General features: G+C 39.4%; 2 protein-coding genes across 2 annotated transcripts; both read right to left on the bottom strand.

Annotated features, from left to right (window-relative positions):
• Positions 1 to 3,352: 3,352 nt before the first annotated feature.
• LOC124470884 (homeobox protein Hox-C8a-like) lies at positions 3,353 to 5,221 on the bottom strand. Its single transcript, XM_047025072.1, has 2 exons — positions 4,554 to 5,221; positions 3,353 to 3,732 (listed from the first exon to the last, which is right to left on the bottom strand). The coding sequence occupies exons 1-2, from the start codon at positions 4,981 to 4,983 to the stop codon at positions 3,386 to 3,388; spliced, it is 777 nt and encodes a 258-aa protein (XP_046881028.1). The 5' UTR covers positions 4,984 to 5,221; the 3' UTR covers positions 3,353 to 3,385.
• On the bottom strand, positions 3,557 to 13,553 carry LOC124470885 (homeobox protein Hox-C9a-like). Its single transcript, XM_047025073.1, has 4 exons — positions 12,933 to 13,553; positions 11,436 to 11,711; positions 4,554 to 4,940; positions 3,557 to 3,732 (listed from the first exon to the last, which is right to left on the bottom strand). The coding sequence occupies exons 1-2, from the start codon at positions 13,453 to 13,455 to the stop codon at positions 11,467 to 11,469; spliced, it is 768 nt and encodes a 255-aa protein (XP_046881029.1). The 5' UTR covers positions 13,456 to 13,553; the 3' UTR covers positions 3,557 to 3,732; positions 4,554 to 4,940; positions 11,436 to 11,466.
• Between the last annotated feature and the right edge of the window lie 149 nt (positions 13,554 to 13,702).

Here is a 13,702-nt window from a genome sequence, read left to right as displayed (position 1 = left end):
GCGCACACATGCGCTCAAACAACCCCCGGCCCCACACGCGCAGGCTGCAGCCTCACTAAGCATTGGGTGAATTCGGGTAATCTGGGCTGCTTTTCCAAAAGCATTGTAAACCTCGAATCCATCCTACGATGGATCTTAGTTTTACGAGCCGTTTCCCAAAACCATCGAAGAGGCTCTTGAAAATGCTCGTAGATTAACAAGAGCTCCAGAGCAGTCGTAGATCGCTAAATGCATTTTAAGCAAAGAGACTCAGTGGAGACACCAGTAGGCCAATCCTAAAGTTACATGGATGCGTAAATATGATTCGAGATGAAAAAAAGATAATGCTTTTTTATATAGGCTACATATATATATATATATATATTACAGAAGTTAAACTGAAACTGGGATATATTTCAGTGAAAGGCTACACGTGTCTTTAATCAAATGGTGTGTGAATTACGTATGCATTTCATGAATGCAAAATCTGCAACGCTGATTGTAAAGTCATGACAGTGTAGGAGAGTCAGATGGCTGAGCGGTTAGGGAATCGGACTAGTAATCTGAAGGTTGCCAGATCGGGGATACCAAATGACGTTGTGTCCTTGGGCAAGGCACTTGCCTCGGGGGAATGTTCCTGTGCTTACTGTAAGACGCTCTGGATAAGAGCGTCTGCTAAATGACTAAATGTAAATGACACCTGCTAGGTTATATGCATGCCTAGACCATGTGAACTATTTTAACCACATAACCTACGATATAAATTAAAAACGATAATAATGATATGTTTTCTGTATCGACAGTGGGCTAAATAATAGCCTACCGTGATTATTTAACGAAATTCTTGAAGTTGCAATCACATTTCCGCATCCGGTAAGCATCTTAAGTAGTTCTTAATTCTTAGGAGACAGGTAAGCCTAGGAACGTGAGTGAAATCGAAAATAAATCGTTATCAGGATACGCAGCCCAGGGCAATTGTCAATTAGGAAGCTCCCATGAGAAAATGCATGCAAAAATGTCCCAGATTAGCTGCCCGAATATGATGCATAATTTTGTGTTATGGGATGGAGATCATACATTAATTCGGTAGGCTATTTGTAAAACAGGGAAATACCCTACACTTACACAACAACAATCATACATACATAACACATTATTTGTTTTAGTGTGTCGAAGTAAAGGGTATCTAATGCGATCATATGGCTGGGAAAAACTAATAAATACAGAAACACGTCACATATTCTGTGTTGTCAGCCACTTGCCTAAACCTTGATGGCGGTGGCAACCATAACTAGCTGTTATGCAAAATAACAACAAATGATTTCCCTTCAGCCTCATAAAATGTATTTTGTGTGATGGTAGAAAGAGCTAAAGAGAGGGGATTCAGAACTATTTACAATTTATAAAATGTACGCTTAGTTTTGATTTCCACTCCAAACATATTTTACATCGTAACAATGTGTGGCCTCTCACTGGGTTTGACAACAAAGATCTATACGCAGTCCGAGTGTTAGTTAGTAAGGACTTAAAATGAAATCCCAGAGCCTAGAACACAGGTTTTATATGCCACCCATAAAATATACAGGTGTTTATGGCCTCATTGCGGATGTGGTCTACCCTTATTGTGCCATTGAGCCTAATTGTGTTTAATTAGGCCTATCGGTGCATAGGCTATTTCCGACCAGTGCCTCGCCTAAAATTCGGATCAATTGGGCTGGCAAATGTCTAAAACCTTTAAACGTAGATGGTATAGGCTTGTTGCATACATAGTCCGAATTCTATAATATTTTTAGTAGATACAGAAAATGACTTCAAAACGCAAGATATGAAACGAAGCCCCGTTTGAAGATTATGGTCTACGCCAAAGCTGAAGCACCCCATAACTTCCACGTCCACTAAAATATAATATACACACTTATAGTCCTACTAGACAACTTTCCGGTGAGGTTGAATGTTTTGTAAATTCAAGAACCAAAAATTCAGTTCGAGTATTTATTTTTGCACAATTTCAAGATAATAACTGCTTAACTGCCTCATAACTTGGTTTGACTAGGCCTACATGCATCAGAGTGTATGACAACACAGATTTTCTATACTAAAATAAAGTTTAGGCTTACTGTACACAACTATGAGTTAATAAATAAATACAAATATGTGAAGGGATGCTATAAATGTATGATTCAGTACGAAAAAAAACAATACAACTTAGTCCAGCCCATGGGTGTGTCCTCAAATGGGCATGTGGTTTATACCAGACTATCTTTCCAACAATGAGAGGAAACAGGAGTTTTCATCCAATTTATTTGAACATCTCAATGTCAAGAGTGTGCATATCACTTATGTTGAAAATGTTTAGAAATCAAGCTTAATCATACGAAAATACGAACATTGATGTCTCAAAATCAGTGCAATACAAAAACTTTGATATTTCATCAGCGTATTAATAAAATAATCATAAAGTAGCTGATGAATTATACAAATATATCTAACTACACGTATTCGATAAAATTATACAATATTAGTGATTTCAATATGCGTTCCTTTAGGAAGTCTAAGTTTTTGGTACACAAATTATCCAGAAATTGCGTGCATGGTGCGGACACAGATTTGTTTTCAATCTGTACACACATCAAGGACTGTATACAAACAAGTGCACAATGGTAGTGTCCTGATTATGTACAGTTATTAATTTGCCAATCAGTGTAGCCTTGGTCAGAACTTATATTTGAGCAGTAGCAGTAGTAGTAGGTAGTTTGGTTTCGCTATTCCAACAATCAAGTTGTCAGCTGGAAAACAAGATCCCAAATAGGTAGTCTGCTGCATTATACTGCTCAGAGAGAAAAGGCATGTTTTTTAGGTAAAGACAATTATGCATGGGCCTATGCAAACAGATCCCAACACAATATTTACTCGAAAATACTACTCGGCCTACTTTACGTGATCGTCCTTTCTCTATTTAACATTATCATATAGGTAGCATTAATTGTCCACATTCGGATTTGGAAACTTTGGAAACTTATTGGAAACTTATGGGAAAATATTTTCCCATAAACTAAAATAAACGGTCAAATGTTTTTCAGATAAGATCACACAGTTAGTGTAAATATTGTATTTCAAATAGCCTACAGGCTAATATTCATCCATATCTCCAAGTTGTGCATTAGTGATTAGAACATGAACCAAATGCTTTACACAATGGGGACCAGAGCTTTTTTTCTCTAAATAATTTTATAAAAACAATTTACTTATTCACTTACTGGCTTAATAAAAGGATGGTCAAAAATGTTTTTTTCATCTTTACAACCCACCCCCAACTCCATACACACGCGCACCCTTTTCTTTCTCTCCCCCCCCCCCCCTTCATCATGTTAGGACCAAGCATATCACTTTTACATTTAGAATAAGATTATTCTTTTGTATCTTCTTCGTCTCCAGTTTCCTTTTTATCACTCTGGGCTGCTACTGCGTCATCGTTGCACCCTTCTTCTCTCTCTCCGTCGATCTCACCCACTGCTTTGCCCTCGGTCTCTGACTGTCCTTTTTGGCCTGGAAATTTGTCTTTGTTGTTTTCCTTTTTCCACTTCATTCGTCGGTTTTGGAACCAAATCTTCACCTGTCGTTCCGTTAATCCCAAAACGTGAGATACCTCGATCCGACGTTTACGGGTGAGATATGGATTAAACAGAAATTCCTTCTCCAGCTCCAGAGTTTGGTATCGGCTGTAGGTCTGACGACCACTGCGTCTTCCTGGAGCTATGGTATGGAAATAGCTCACATTTAGAGGGCATGATTGAAAGGTTTACATTTACATGGATGAAAAGCATATTTGTGAAAAAATGTAAAATACGAACTCAAACACACCAAGGCCTCCAAGGGGGAGCTTTTTACGTTTAGTTATGAATATGATAACATTTTTTATGATAATTTCGGAAAGTGTGCGCGGTTGCCTGTCGTAGCGTACATTTATATTTTATTCATATTTTTATATCAATATATTGGGGGAGGGATTTTGACCAGATTTGAATATTGGGATGTGTCCCCCTCAACATATATTACGTCCCTGAAACACACACCCTTGGCCGGGTTTCCCAGATTCGTTAAGAACCTCTTAACGCTCAGAGCTTCTTAGGAGCGTAAGAACGCTCTTAGAACGCTCATAAGAAGCTCTTAGCGTCAAGAGGTTCTTAACGAATTTGGGAAACCCGGCCCTTGTTGGTTAGTAATAGGCCTACACCTAATAATGTTGACGCGGGTGCGTGTGCGCGTTATTGTGGCAGAGGTATAGCTTTTGAAGTGCTTGTTTGTTGTCCCTTGATCCTGGCTGCCTTTTCACCTAAGGGCTAAAACACTTCGGTTAACTTTAAGTTGATTTACTTAGAATGGGCTTGACTGCATGGTTTACGGTCTTGTTTTGTACTTTGTATCTGCCCTTTATCCAACAATTTACAGACATCATGTCCAATCATGACGACACACCATTGCAGACTGTGCAGTTTACTTTACAGACTTGAAGTTTAATTTACAGGTCAGTTTATTTGATGGAATAGGACATAAGAATGTGAATTTATACTAACCATGCGGTCTCATCCACGGAAACAGTAGACTTGGAGGATTTGTTAATTGGCCTTGTTCTTCTCCGATATTGGTGCCATTTGCCGATTTACAGTCTGGGTATTGTGCCCCTCTAGCTTCTTGTTGGGTACCATAAAGCTGTTGTCTGGGAAGAGCTTCGTATCCATAAAATTTTGAGGCATCTCCACGGCAAGCCAATGCGCATGGGTTCTGTTGGTAACCCGGCGTTGATATTCCCGGCGTCCCATGGTGGAAGAAATCTTGGACGTGATGAGGCGGATGCTGAAAGCCTGATGCTGCCGCTCCTGCTCCATACACCAGCGCATGGCTTCGTGTGACGCTTTGAGGGAACCTGCAGTCGTAGTAAGTTGGTTCCAAGTTCTCGCCACCTTTGTATTTTGAAAAGAGAGGGTTGACGAAATAGGAACTCATGTTTTTCCTAAATAATGTCACAGCTGAATTGCAGGCTGATAGCAATTATTACCGAAGTCCTTTTCCAAACCCCATACATAAAAAGCACGACACCACAAAACCATAAAGAAATGTTCAATGACGGAAACAAATTGCGCCGGCTCCCTTACAATATTTCTAGATGTTAGACTACTCCGATGTTTGTATACAACTAACCTGCTTATATTGCCTTTTATTTTCTTTCTTTTGCAGCCTCAAGTCCGACTTATGTCGTGAATGGTTAATGTGAGCTATAGCTAAAGCTGGCTAGCTCCTCCGACACATTCACAAGCACCCCCTCCCTCCTTACACGACATAAACCACCTTCCTTCTCTCTCCCAACCTCCTCCCACTTGCAAGGTTTACTCAGACGTCTACGGACCTGCAAAAACTGAATGTTGATTTAGCTTCTATCAGAAAGAACTGGAAATCTAGATGCCATGGTGCAACAGGCCAACATGTCCGCCTTCTGGTATTGTCAACAAAACAGTTTGACTGTCATTTGTGTGTGAATGTCTTTTATTTGAACGAGTAGAAGTGTATTTTGTTGGTATATCAGATATAGTCCTTTGTTTTCTGACATTTCCTTTGTACATTATGGCCCCCTTTCTCTCTGACACACTTTTGTCATAGTCGAGTGGTCACAAAACGTTGGCTATATGCATACAACATCTGCTCTCATTTCTGCTTTTAAACAGAAAGGTCAATTTAAATAAGTTGCATCTGAATGCTTCGAGGAGACATGTACGACATTTTTGGTTTTAAGTGAAGTTTGATAGGTATAGCCTAATATTTATTAGAATTTCGTATTAGCCTCTTGTAATTTTAAAACAGCCTTAATTTATCTGAACTTGATTTTATGAATGAATAAAAATACACGTTTTGCCATCTGCCTTTGAGTTGTTGCAAATTGTGATTTATTCCATTCGACCTTCAACTTAGAAAATGAATTGATTCACGATGAACAAGGATAACAAAGGGTTATTCTAACCCTAACCCAGTAGGTTACATCTGTGAAAATATACTCACATCAATTTAAAACGGCCAAGTAGTAGTATAGTCTACTAAAAGCCTTTTCTACTTTTCCATTAACTATTCATCCTATTAATTGTAGTTTCATTTTACCCGCTTATTGCCTACATTTGGGACAAGATTAGCCAAACAGGTTGAAGACGTTGCATTTATTTTCATGCCAAAGCTTCTGGCATAAAAACACGTTCTCAAAACTTAAATGCTTAGTCCACAGTGACATCTTGTGGCTAAACATACGTAGGGTAAATATAATCCATCACTGTCCTGGGGTGCGTTTCCCGATAACGATGGATCGTAGCTGTTACGAGGGTTCTCTACGATGAAAATAACGATCCATCGTTATTTCTTACGTGCGTTTCCCGAACATGCTCGTAAGGAGAACCATCGTACGTATCTCTTAAGTTGCACTTAACAAGACGCTGTCCATTGTACTGAAATGTGATTCTTCTGACGCAACTTGAAGACTTTAAAATTAAAACGTTAACCAAAATATTTGACGAATTACGGTACACAAAAAAATATTTTCTGTAGCTACAGAAAACTTTACATTTATTATAGGCTACTTATTTGAGTACTTTTCAATGTGATGCTACATGAAGGTAAAGACAATAAGGTGAACGTGCAAACTATGCTGCATCTGAGTTTTACACCGGTGTTAGGACCTTGCAATCAGCGACACAGGATGCTAAATACCAATAGGAGGTATTGGAAATTAAGTGGGCTCGTCTCCAAATTGAGGTGAGGAAGCTTTTGTTTGAAGAGATGAAGTTCACAAGGCCCTCCATTTCTGTGCCTATTCTTCTGCCCAATCAACAAGGTAGTGTCACATTTAGGTTACCTTATAGCCTAAAGCATACAATGTTTATTTAAAGTAAAGGCTGAATTGTGTATTGTATCATATATTCAGTGTTGCCTGTCCAATCCTTACATGTTTACCTTATAGATCCATGTGAGGAGCAGGAGCAGGGAGAAAAAACTCCCATAAAACAACTATTTCTCAAATTACTTGTGCCTTGGTTTTTAACTCTTCTTGGTACTCCACTTTCCATAGGCATATATATATGAGTCCTATATTTACTACTTGATTGAACTACAAGGTTAAAAACAATGCATATGAATGGTATCACACATGGCATGTCCCAGCTAGCATCCTAAACAATTCAATGTACAAATACAAGCATCTCAATCCAACATGTTTACTGTCTTATTTTCTAGTGCTGACTATATCTACAATCTTGCATAGGCCAACAGCTTCCCAAGACCATGTTTGCAATCTCATAATTATCACATATTGGCCACAAATGACATTGTGACAAATGACAAACACATAAGTAATGAATACCCCATGTCTTCAACATGGAATCATTGTTTCTGACATGAATAATCAACTCTACTTTAATTGATGGTTGATCAATTATACTCATTATGAGTGTAAGATATTTCAGATGACATCATGATATCATGATGCTCCTGAACCACATAGAAGCAGACCTGCAGAGGCTAACAAGGAGGTCCTTTGCACTGACCCCTGTAACCCAACTACTGGCAGTGTTAAGGTTCTATGCCATTGGCAGTTTTCTGGAGGTTATTGGAGATGGACATGGGCTCGCCAAGGCCTCAGTGTCAAGATCTGTGCAGGCTGTCACAACTGGATTACTTTGCCACATCCCAGACCACATCTAATTCCCCATATCAGAGGGGACAAGTCTGCAGTGCAGGACTTAGGCTATCTTCAATGGCTTTTATGATTTTCGTACGAGTTTTCACTCCCTCCCAGCCCCTTCACCCTGTGTGACTTCGTAGTCAACCCTGTGGAGTCTTTCCATTTCCTGGGCGCCACCATCTCCTAACATCAGGCTCGGCTCTGCCACCGGCCTCTTCATCCACCGGGCTTGGCGTGCTACCAGCCCTATAATTCTAATAAACATCTTCAATGTTCAATTGTTGTTGTGTTATTGTACTCGTAAAAGCGTTACGTTAATGCATTTCTAGTTTCTATTGCACATTACAACAGCCATATTTCAATGTTATAGTATTTTGAATAAGACTGACATTTGTTTTTTAAATACCTTCATTGCATGCGCCAAACCCACTAAATCAAATTATTTTGTGTAACCTAAATTTACTTGAGGATAAACCGGATTCTGATATTTTTTCGGCAGTTAAACTTGTATGGTTCACTAAGAAATATTCCAGTTCCAGCGTAACTGGCGTAAAAAGAGAATCAGAAAAATCTTATTTTCCATCGGAAGTAACTTTCAGCATGAGTTTAATGTAGTTTTCATGGTCGGCCTACGCGTGTCTCCACTGAGTCTCTGTGCTACGATGCACTTAGCGATCTACGACTGGTCTGGAGCTCTTGTTGATCTACGACGATTTTCAAGTGCCTCTTTAGCTACGATGGTTTCGGGAAACGGCCCGTACAACTAAGATCCATCGTACGATGGACTCTACGATCAACTTAGGCTTACGATGCTTTCGGGAAACGCACCCCTGGAGCTCTTGTTGATCTACGACGATTTTCAAGTGCCTCTTTAGCTACGATGGTTTCGGGAAACGGCCCGTACAATTAAGATCCATCGTACGATGGACTCTACGATCAACTTAGGCTTACGATGCTTTCGGGAAACGCACCCCTGTGCATTAAAATTGCAATATTATCCATCTAAACATTCTGTCCAAGCCATGTAGCCTATCCCTCTATGAAATCAAGACAAAGTATCACTTATTTAAAGATAGACTATATAGGCTTTTATACTATAACATATCAAAATGACGTGAATTAGCCAAGAAAACGGCCATCACTTGATGACAATTCCTCACGTCGTCTCTTGTAGGCTACATCTAATTTGTTACATCTCAACATTGTTTACAGTTATTATTGTAGCTAAAACTAGTCGTAAACTTCTTATTGAAAATTTAAAAAGGATCAAAATAACGGTTTAAGTGGCTGGTAGTGATAGGTCCATTATTTGTTCTAGTTATTTGTTCTTGTTAGGCCTACTCTTTAAGCAATTGAGATATTGTGCTAACATTTTTTCTTCACTGTGCCTTGTAGCAGAGATACTTTGCGATGTGGCTTGTGAAAAATGACTGTTCATATACTCTGACTATCGAAAAACTGTAGAAATGCTTCCAATTCTTGATCTGATTCTACTGTAGGCCTACTTTCTTTAGCCTATAGATGAACAAGGTTATTTGTACGTCGCTTCTGATATAAGCGTCTGCTTAATGAATGACACGTAAACATTGTATATAGGCCTATTAAGTCTTGACATAAAAAAAACTACAATAGACTTTCTTAAACAATAGACTATAAATAATTGGTATAGCCTACCTACTCTTAACTTAGATAGAAGTTAGATACATAATAAAAGTTAACCACCAACATAATTTGGCCTAAATATAAATGTTATTTAAACATCTCCAATATGGATGCTGTTTAAAGGCTATTGGATGATATCCTCATTAGTGAACTCATTTTGTATTGGCTTATATATGTATATGAGCATAGCCTACTTGCATTGTTGACAAAAAAATTGAAGAGGCCTATGCCAATTTCACATGGCATCATGTCAGTGTTTTGTAAGGAAACTAGGCATTATAAAATCCGTATTGTCGAAGATCAAAGTAGGCAGTAGTGAAGTTTTGCCCCTCCTTTTCCCTCCTACCACTTTTAGAGTCGATAACTATTGATAAAGGGCCACAGAGACGCATTTGAAGCAGACAAAACAAGTGTAATAAGGTTATTTGAAAGAGGCACACCATAAGAACAATAAAGTCATTTAGCCCAGACGTCTAGCCAGTTCTGCCAGATTTTCTTTGTTCGATTGGATGCAAGACCAACAGCAATGCCTCAACAAGTGTCGTAAACACCTACATTTCTCTGTGCTCCAAGACGGAAATGCCCCACTATATTGGGCACTAAAATCTCAGCATCCTGTCAGGATTTTTGTGGCACATCGAGAAGAGGGCCAATTCAGTCTAGTAACCAATAACAGAGAAAATACATTCTGAGAGACAGTTTTTCCTTACACTTCAAATACTATTCAATTCTAATTACACAACAACACTTATGAGATAAACAATGAAACAACGCAGTGTAGCTAGAGTCCAAAAACAGCATAGTGACACGAGGAGAAACAAATTCTTGTCATCTTGTTGCTGATAATAATGGCACATGTTCACAACATAAAGCTACATTACATAAAGTTAAAGAAATACTTCTGGTGCAGATTTAATATTTCACTACATAAACTTGAGGCATACAGAGGAAAAAGTAACAAAACCTCCCAAAAGCATCATAAGACGAAGTTGGTCGTAGAATCCATCGTACGACTGATCTTAGTTTTACGGGCCGTTTCCAGAAACCATCGTAGCTAAAGAGGCACTTGAAAATCGAAAATTAACGAGAGCTCCAGACCAGTCGTAGATCGCTAAGTGCATCGAGCACAGAGACTCAGTGGAGACACCAGTAGGCCAACCCTAAAAACGAGGCTACATTGATGCGTAAAGATGGTTCGAGATGAAAAAAAACAAAATTCTTTGTGTTTTTCTTTCATTTGTTTTACAGAAGTTAAACTGAAACTGTAATATTTTCAATGAACTAGGCTAAACATGTCTTTATTCAGATAGTGTGCGGATTAGGCTAGGCCTACATATTCATTTTATAAATGCATCCCGCTGATTGAAAAGTTATGACACCTGCTAGGCTATATGCCTATATGTGAACTAGTTTTAGCCACATACGATAGGCCTATATATAAATGACAATAGGGCCCCAAAATTATGATAAAGCCGTAAATGTAAAGCGTTTTCTGTACCGACAGTAATTACTGTAAGATGTTTTGTGTACCGTGATTACTTTCTTTTAGTTAGTTTATTTAACATATGTCTTGAAGTTGAGAAAGAACAATCACATTTCCACACAAGCGTCTTAGTTCTTGAGAGAGGTAGGCCTACAAACGTTCTTGTTAAGAGCATGTTTGGGAAACGCACGTAAAATATAGGCCGTTCGTTATTTTGCTCGTAGAAAACACTCTTAACAACTAAGATACATTGCTATTGGGAAACACAACCCTGTACTGTCATGAGAAAATATAAAATAAAAACACGAGTCAAGGCTTCTGCATGCCTTTTAAGGTGAAAATAATAAAGCTAAAAATGCTAATAATCCAAATACACAGGTTTTGTCAAATACACAGAAATAAAGACCATTAAAGATAGTGTCCCAGATCAGTGTCTCAGGGCAAACTCCCAACAAGCTGCATACGGATACAATTGTATTGAGACATTGCAGTCCTGCGCTAAAGACCTGAATTAATCAGGCGTATTTGGAAATAGGAACTTTTTTACTTGGAGATTTCAGGTGCCCTTGAACAATGATATTTTTCATAGCTTACATTTTAAAGGCATATGCGTCACCAAGGTGCATTACTGCTCATTGGTCTCCGTCTTCTCTTTATTCATCTTCTTCATTTTCATTCGACGATTCTGAAACCATATCTTGACTTGTCTTTCGGTCAGATTCAAAACCCGTGCCACCTCGTATCGTTGATCCCTAGTAAGATACGTATTAAACAAAAACTCTTTTTCCAGCTCAAGCGTCTGATATTTTGTATAAGGACACCTCTTCTTCCTTGTTGACCTTGCATGTATCCAATTAATGACCGGATTGTCTATAAAATGGGGAAAAGAACACCATTAAAGTAGCCTATACGCTTAGGCCAAGAAATAGGTAAACATTTAGCTTTACACATTCACAGGCTACACATTCTGACAAAAATAGAAATCATTAGCCTACCATGATTTCCAATCAGGTGAAACTACCTAATCTATGGGAACACACTGATTGGCCTACAACCTGTATATAATCGTAAAATACTCCGATCATCTTTAGAATCATCACCTGTGGCTAGCAAGGCACAGCGTCGTAAACTGGTGAGTGTGCCATTTGCTTTATTGGCTCATAAAATATTTTAAAAGCCTTTGGCTTCGTGTCTGTGCAGGTCTGCGACCGACGCAGCTAGATGCTTCGCTCTGACATTGCTATGTGTTGGCATGTGTCATTTTTCCCAATTAGAAGCAATGTAGTCCATGATTCGTGGGGATCAGATGGCTGAGCGGTTAGGGACTCGGGCTATTAATCAGAAGGTTGCCGGTTCGATTCCCGGCTACGCTAAATGACGTTGTGCCCTTGTGCAAGGCACCTCATGCATTAACCCTACTTGCCTCGGGGGATATCCCTGGAAGTCACTCTGGATAAGAGCGTCTGCTAAATGAGTAAATGAGTAAATGAGTAAATGTAAATTCAAATGATTATCTGATCTTAACCTATGTTGATAGTCGACAGTAAAAGCACGTCTATAGGCTACTGTTTAACAATAATTGGACGGTCGGCCGAGGCCAAATGCCTAATTTCACACTGTGTCACATTTAACACGACTTTAACATGCAACATAGGCTACGTTTTCAAATAGAACTAGAAGGGTTTGTTTGCCTATCCATCGTGGCACTAGCCGCACCTTAGGGTTAGCCTACACTAAACCACAGCTCATGTAAAGCCAAATTCAAAACATGTATTAGGCCACCTAAAGGTAATAAACTTGAACAAATATGAAGATAAGCCGGTGTGGAGTCTTTGAAATCTGTATTGGTCATTGACTAGGCGATGTGAAACTTGTTTACAGAAATGCCCTCATTTTATAGCTCTTTTACAGCTTCTAGTTTTTTTTACAACCTTGCCGGGATTGGCGTTTGTGTTTACTAACACTGTCACACAGCACCTAAATACACTTGTTAAAAATAAGAGAACGTAGATAATGTTGTTGTAATAAGGATGGACATCACACGCGAAACGATATAAAGTAGCCTAATAAACGGACTTGGCTGCCACTTACCCGGGTTTAATTCTGGTTTGTCGTCTTTGTGCTTCGTGGGTGCCGAAACGTCCAGCTCCGGAGAAGGGATGTTCTGCTGTGTCTTATCTCGGACGGGCGAGTTGTAGAAATAGTCCGGATATCCTCGTGCACTGGAAGCAAAGCAATCACCGGCCGTGAGATGTTCGGTTTTCAGCCCAAAGGTGTTTACCGGGTAGCTTGGAAAGGATACTGTCCCCGATATTGGCTCCAACCATGACCGAACATACCTCGAGTCCGTCCCAATCTGCGGTTGATGGGTATATGGGTGATAGACCACCGAAGATTGAGAGTGAACAGGGTGCCAGGACGAGGTAAAGACAGTCGGTTTTGGAGCAAAACTACAGGATGAAAAGTCTGAGCACTCTGGAACTAGTGTCGTCGGACAAGAACCACTGGGAAGAAGCTCGGGAACAGATAACCGCGACGCCAGCTGCACATCCTCGCTTTCGTGACTGATGAGAGAATCCACATAATAAGTGCTCATGGGACCCGTGGTTGACATGACGATTACCCTTAACTCTTTTCTCCTTTACATGCATCAGATTATTACATCGAGTGTATACTTTTTTTTTTCCTTACCCCTAGAACAATCAAGTCAGGTAATTATTTATCCCTGGTTTCCTTTATTTTCATTGGCCAAAGCAGGCCACGTGGTGGTACCTCTAACTGCAAAGTCGATTAATGCGCAAGCAAGCTACTGTCTGGACAGTTTTACTTGTACATCAGAACTGGTGTGAATATAGAAATGG

Source organism: Hypomesus transpacificus, chromosome 9 (assembly GCF_021917145.1).
Source record: "Hypomesus transpacificus isolate Combined female chromosome 9, fHypTra1, whole genome shotgun sequence".
Classification (NCBI taxonomy): domain Eukaryota; kingdom Metazoa; phylum Chordata; class Actinopteri; order Osmeriformes; family Osmeridae; genus Hypomesus; species Hypomesus transpacificus.
This window is presented reverse-complemented; position numbering and strand designations above follow the sequence as displayed.

Excerpts from the sequence above, each read along its gene's own strand:
- LOC124470885 (XM_047025073.1), bottom strand. The coding sequence starts at position 13,455 with ATGTCAACCACGGGTCCCATGAGCACTTATTATGTGGATTCTCTCATC. Across the intron at positions 11,712-12,932 it reads CAAACCAGAATTAAACCCGG|ACAATCCGGTCATTAATTGG; the intron begins GTAAGTGGCAGC and ends CCCATTTTATAG.
- LOC124470884 (XM_047025072.1), bottom strand. The coding sequence starts at position 4,983 with ATGAGTTCCTATTTCGTCAACCCTCTCTTTTCAAAATACAAAGGTGGC. Across the intron at positions 3,733-4,553 it reads TCCGTGGATGAGACCGCATG|CTCCAGGAAGACGCAGTGGT; the intron begins GTTAGTATAAAT and ends TCCATACCATAG.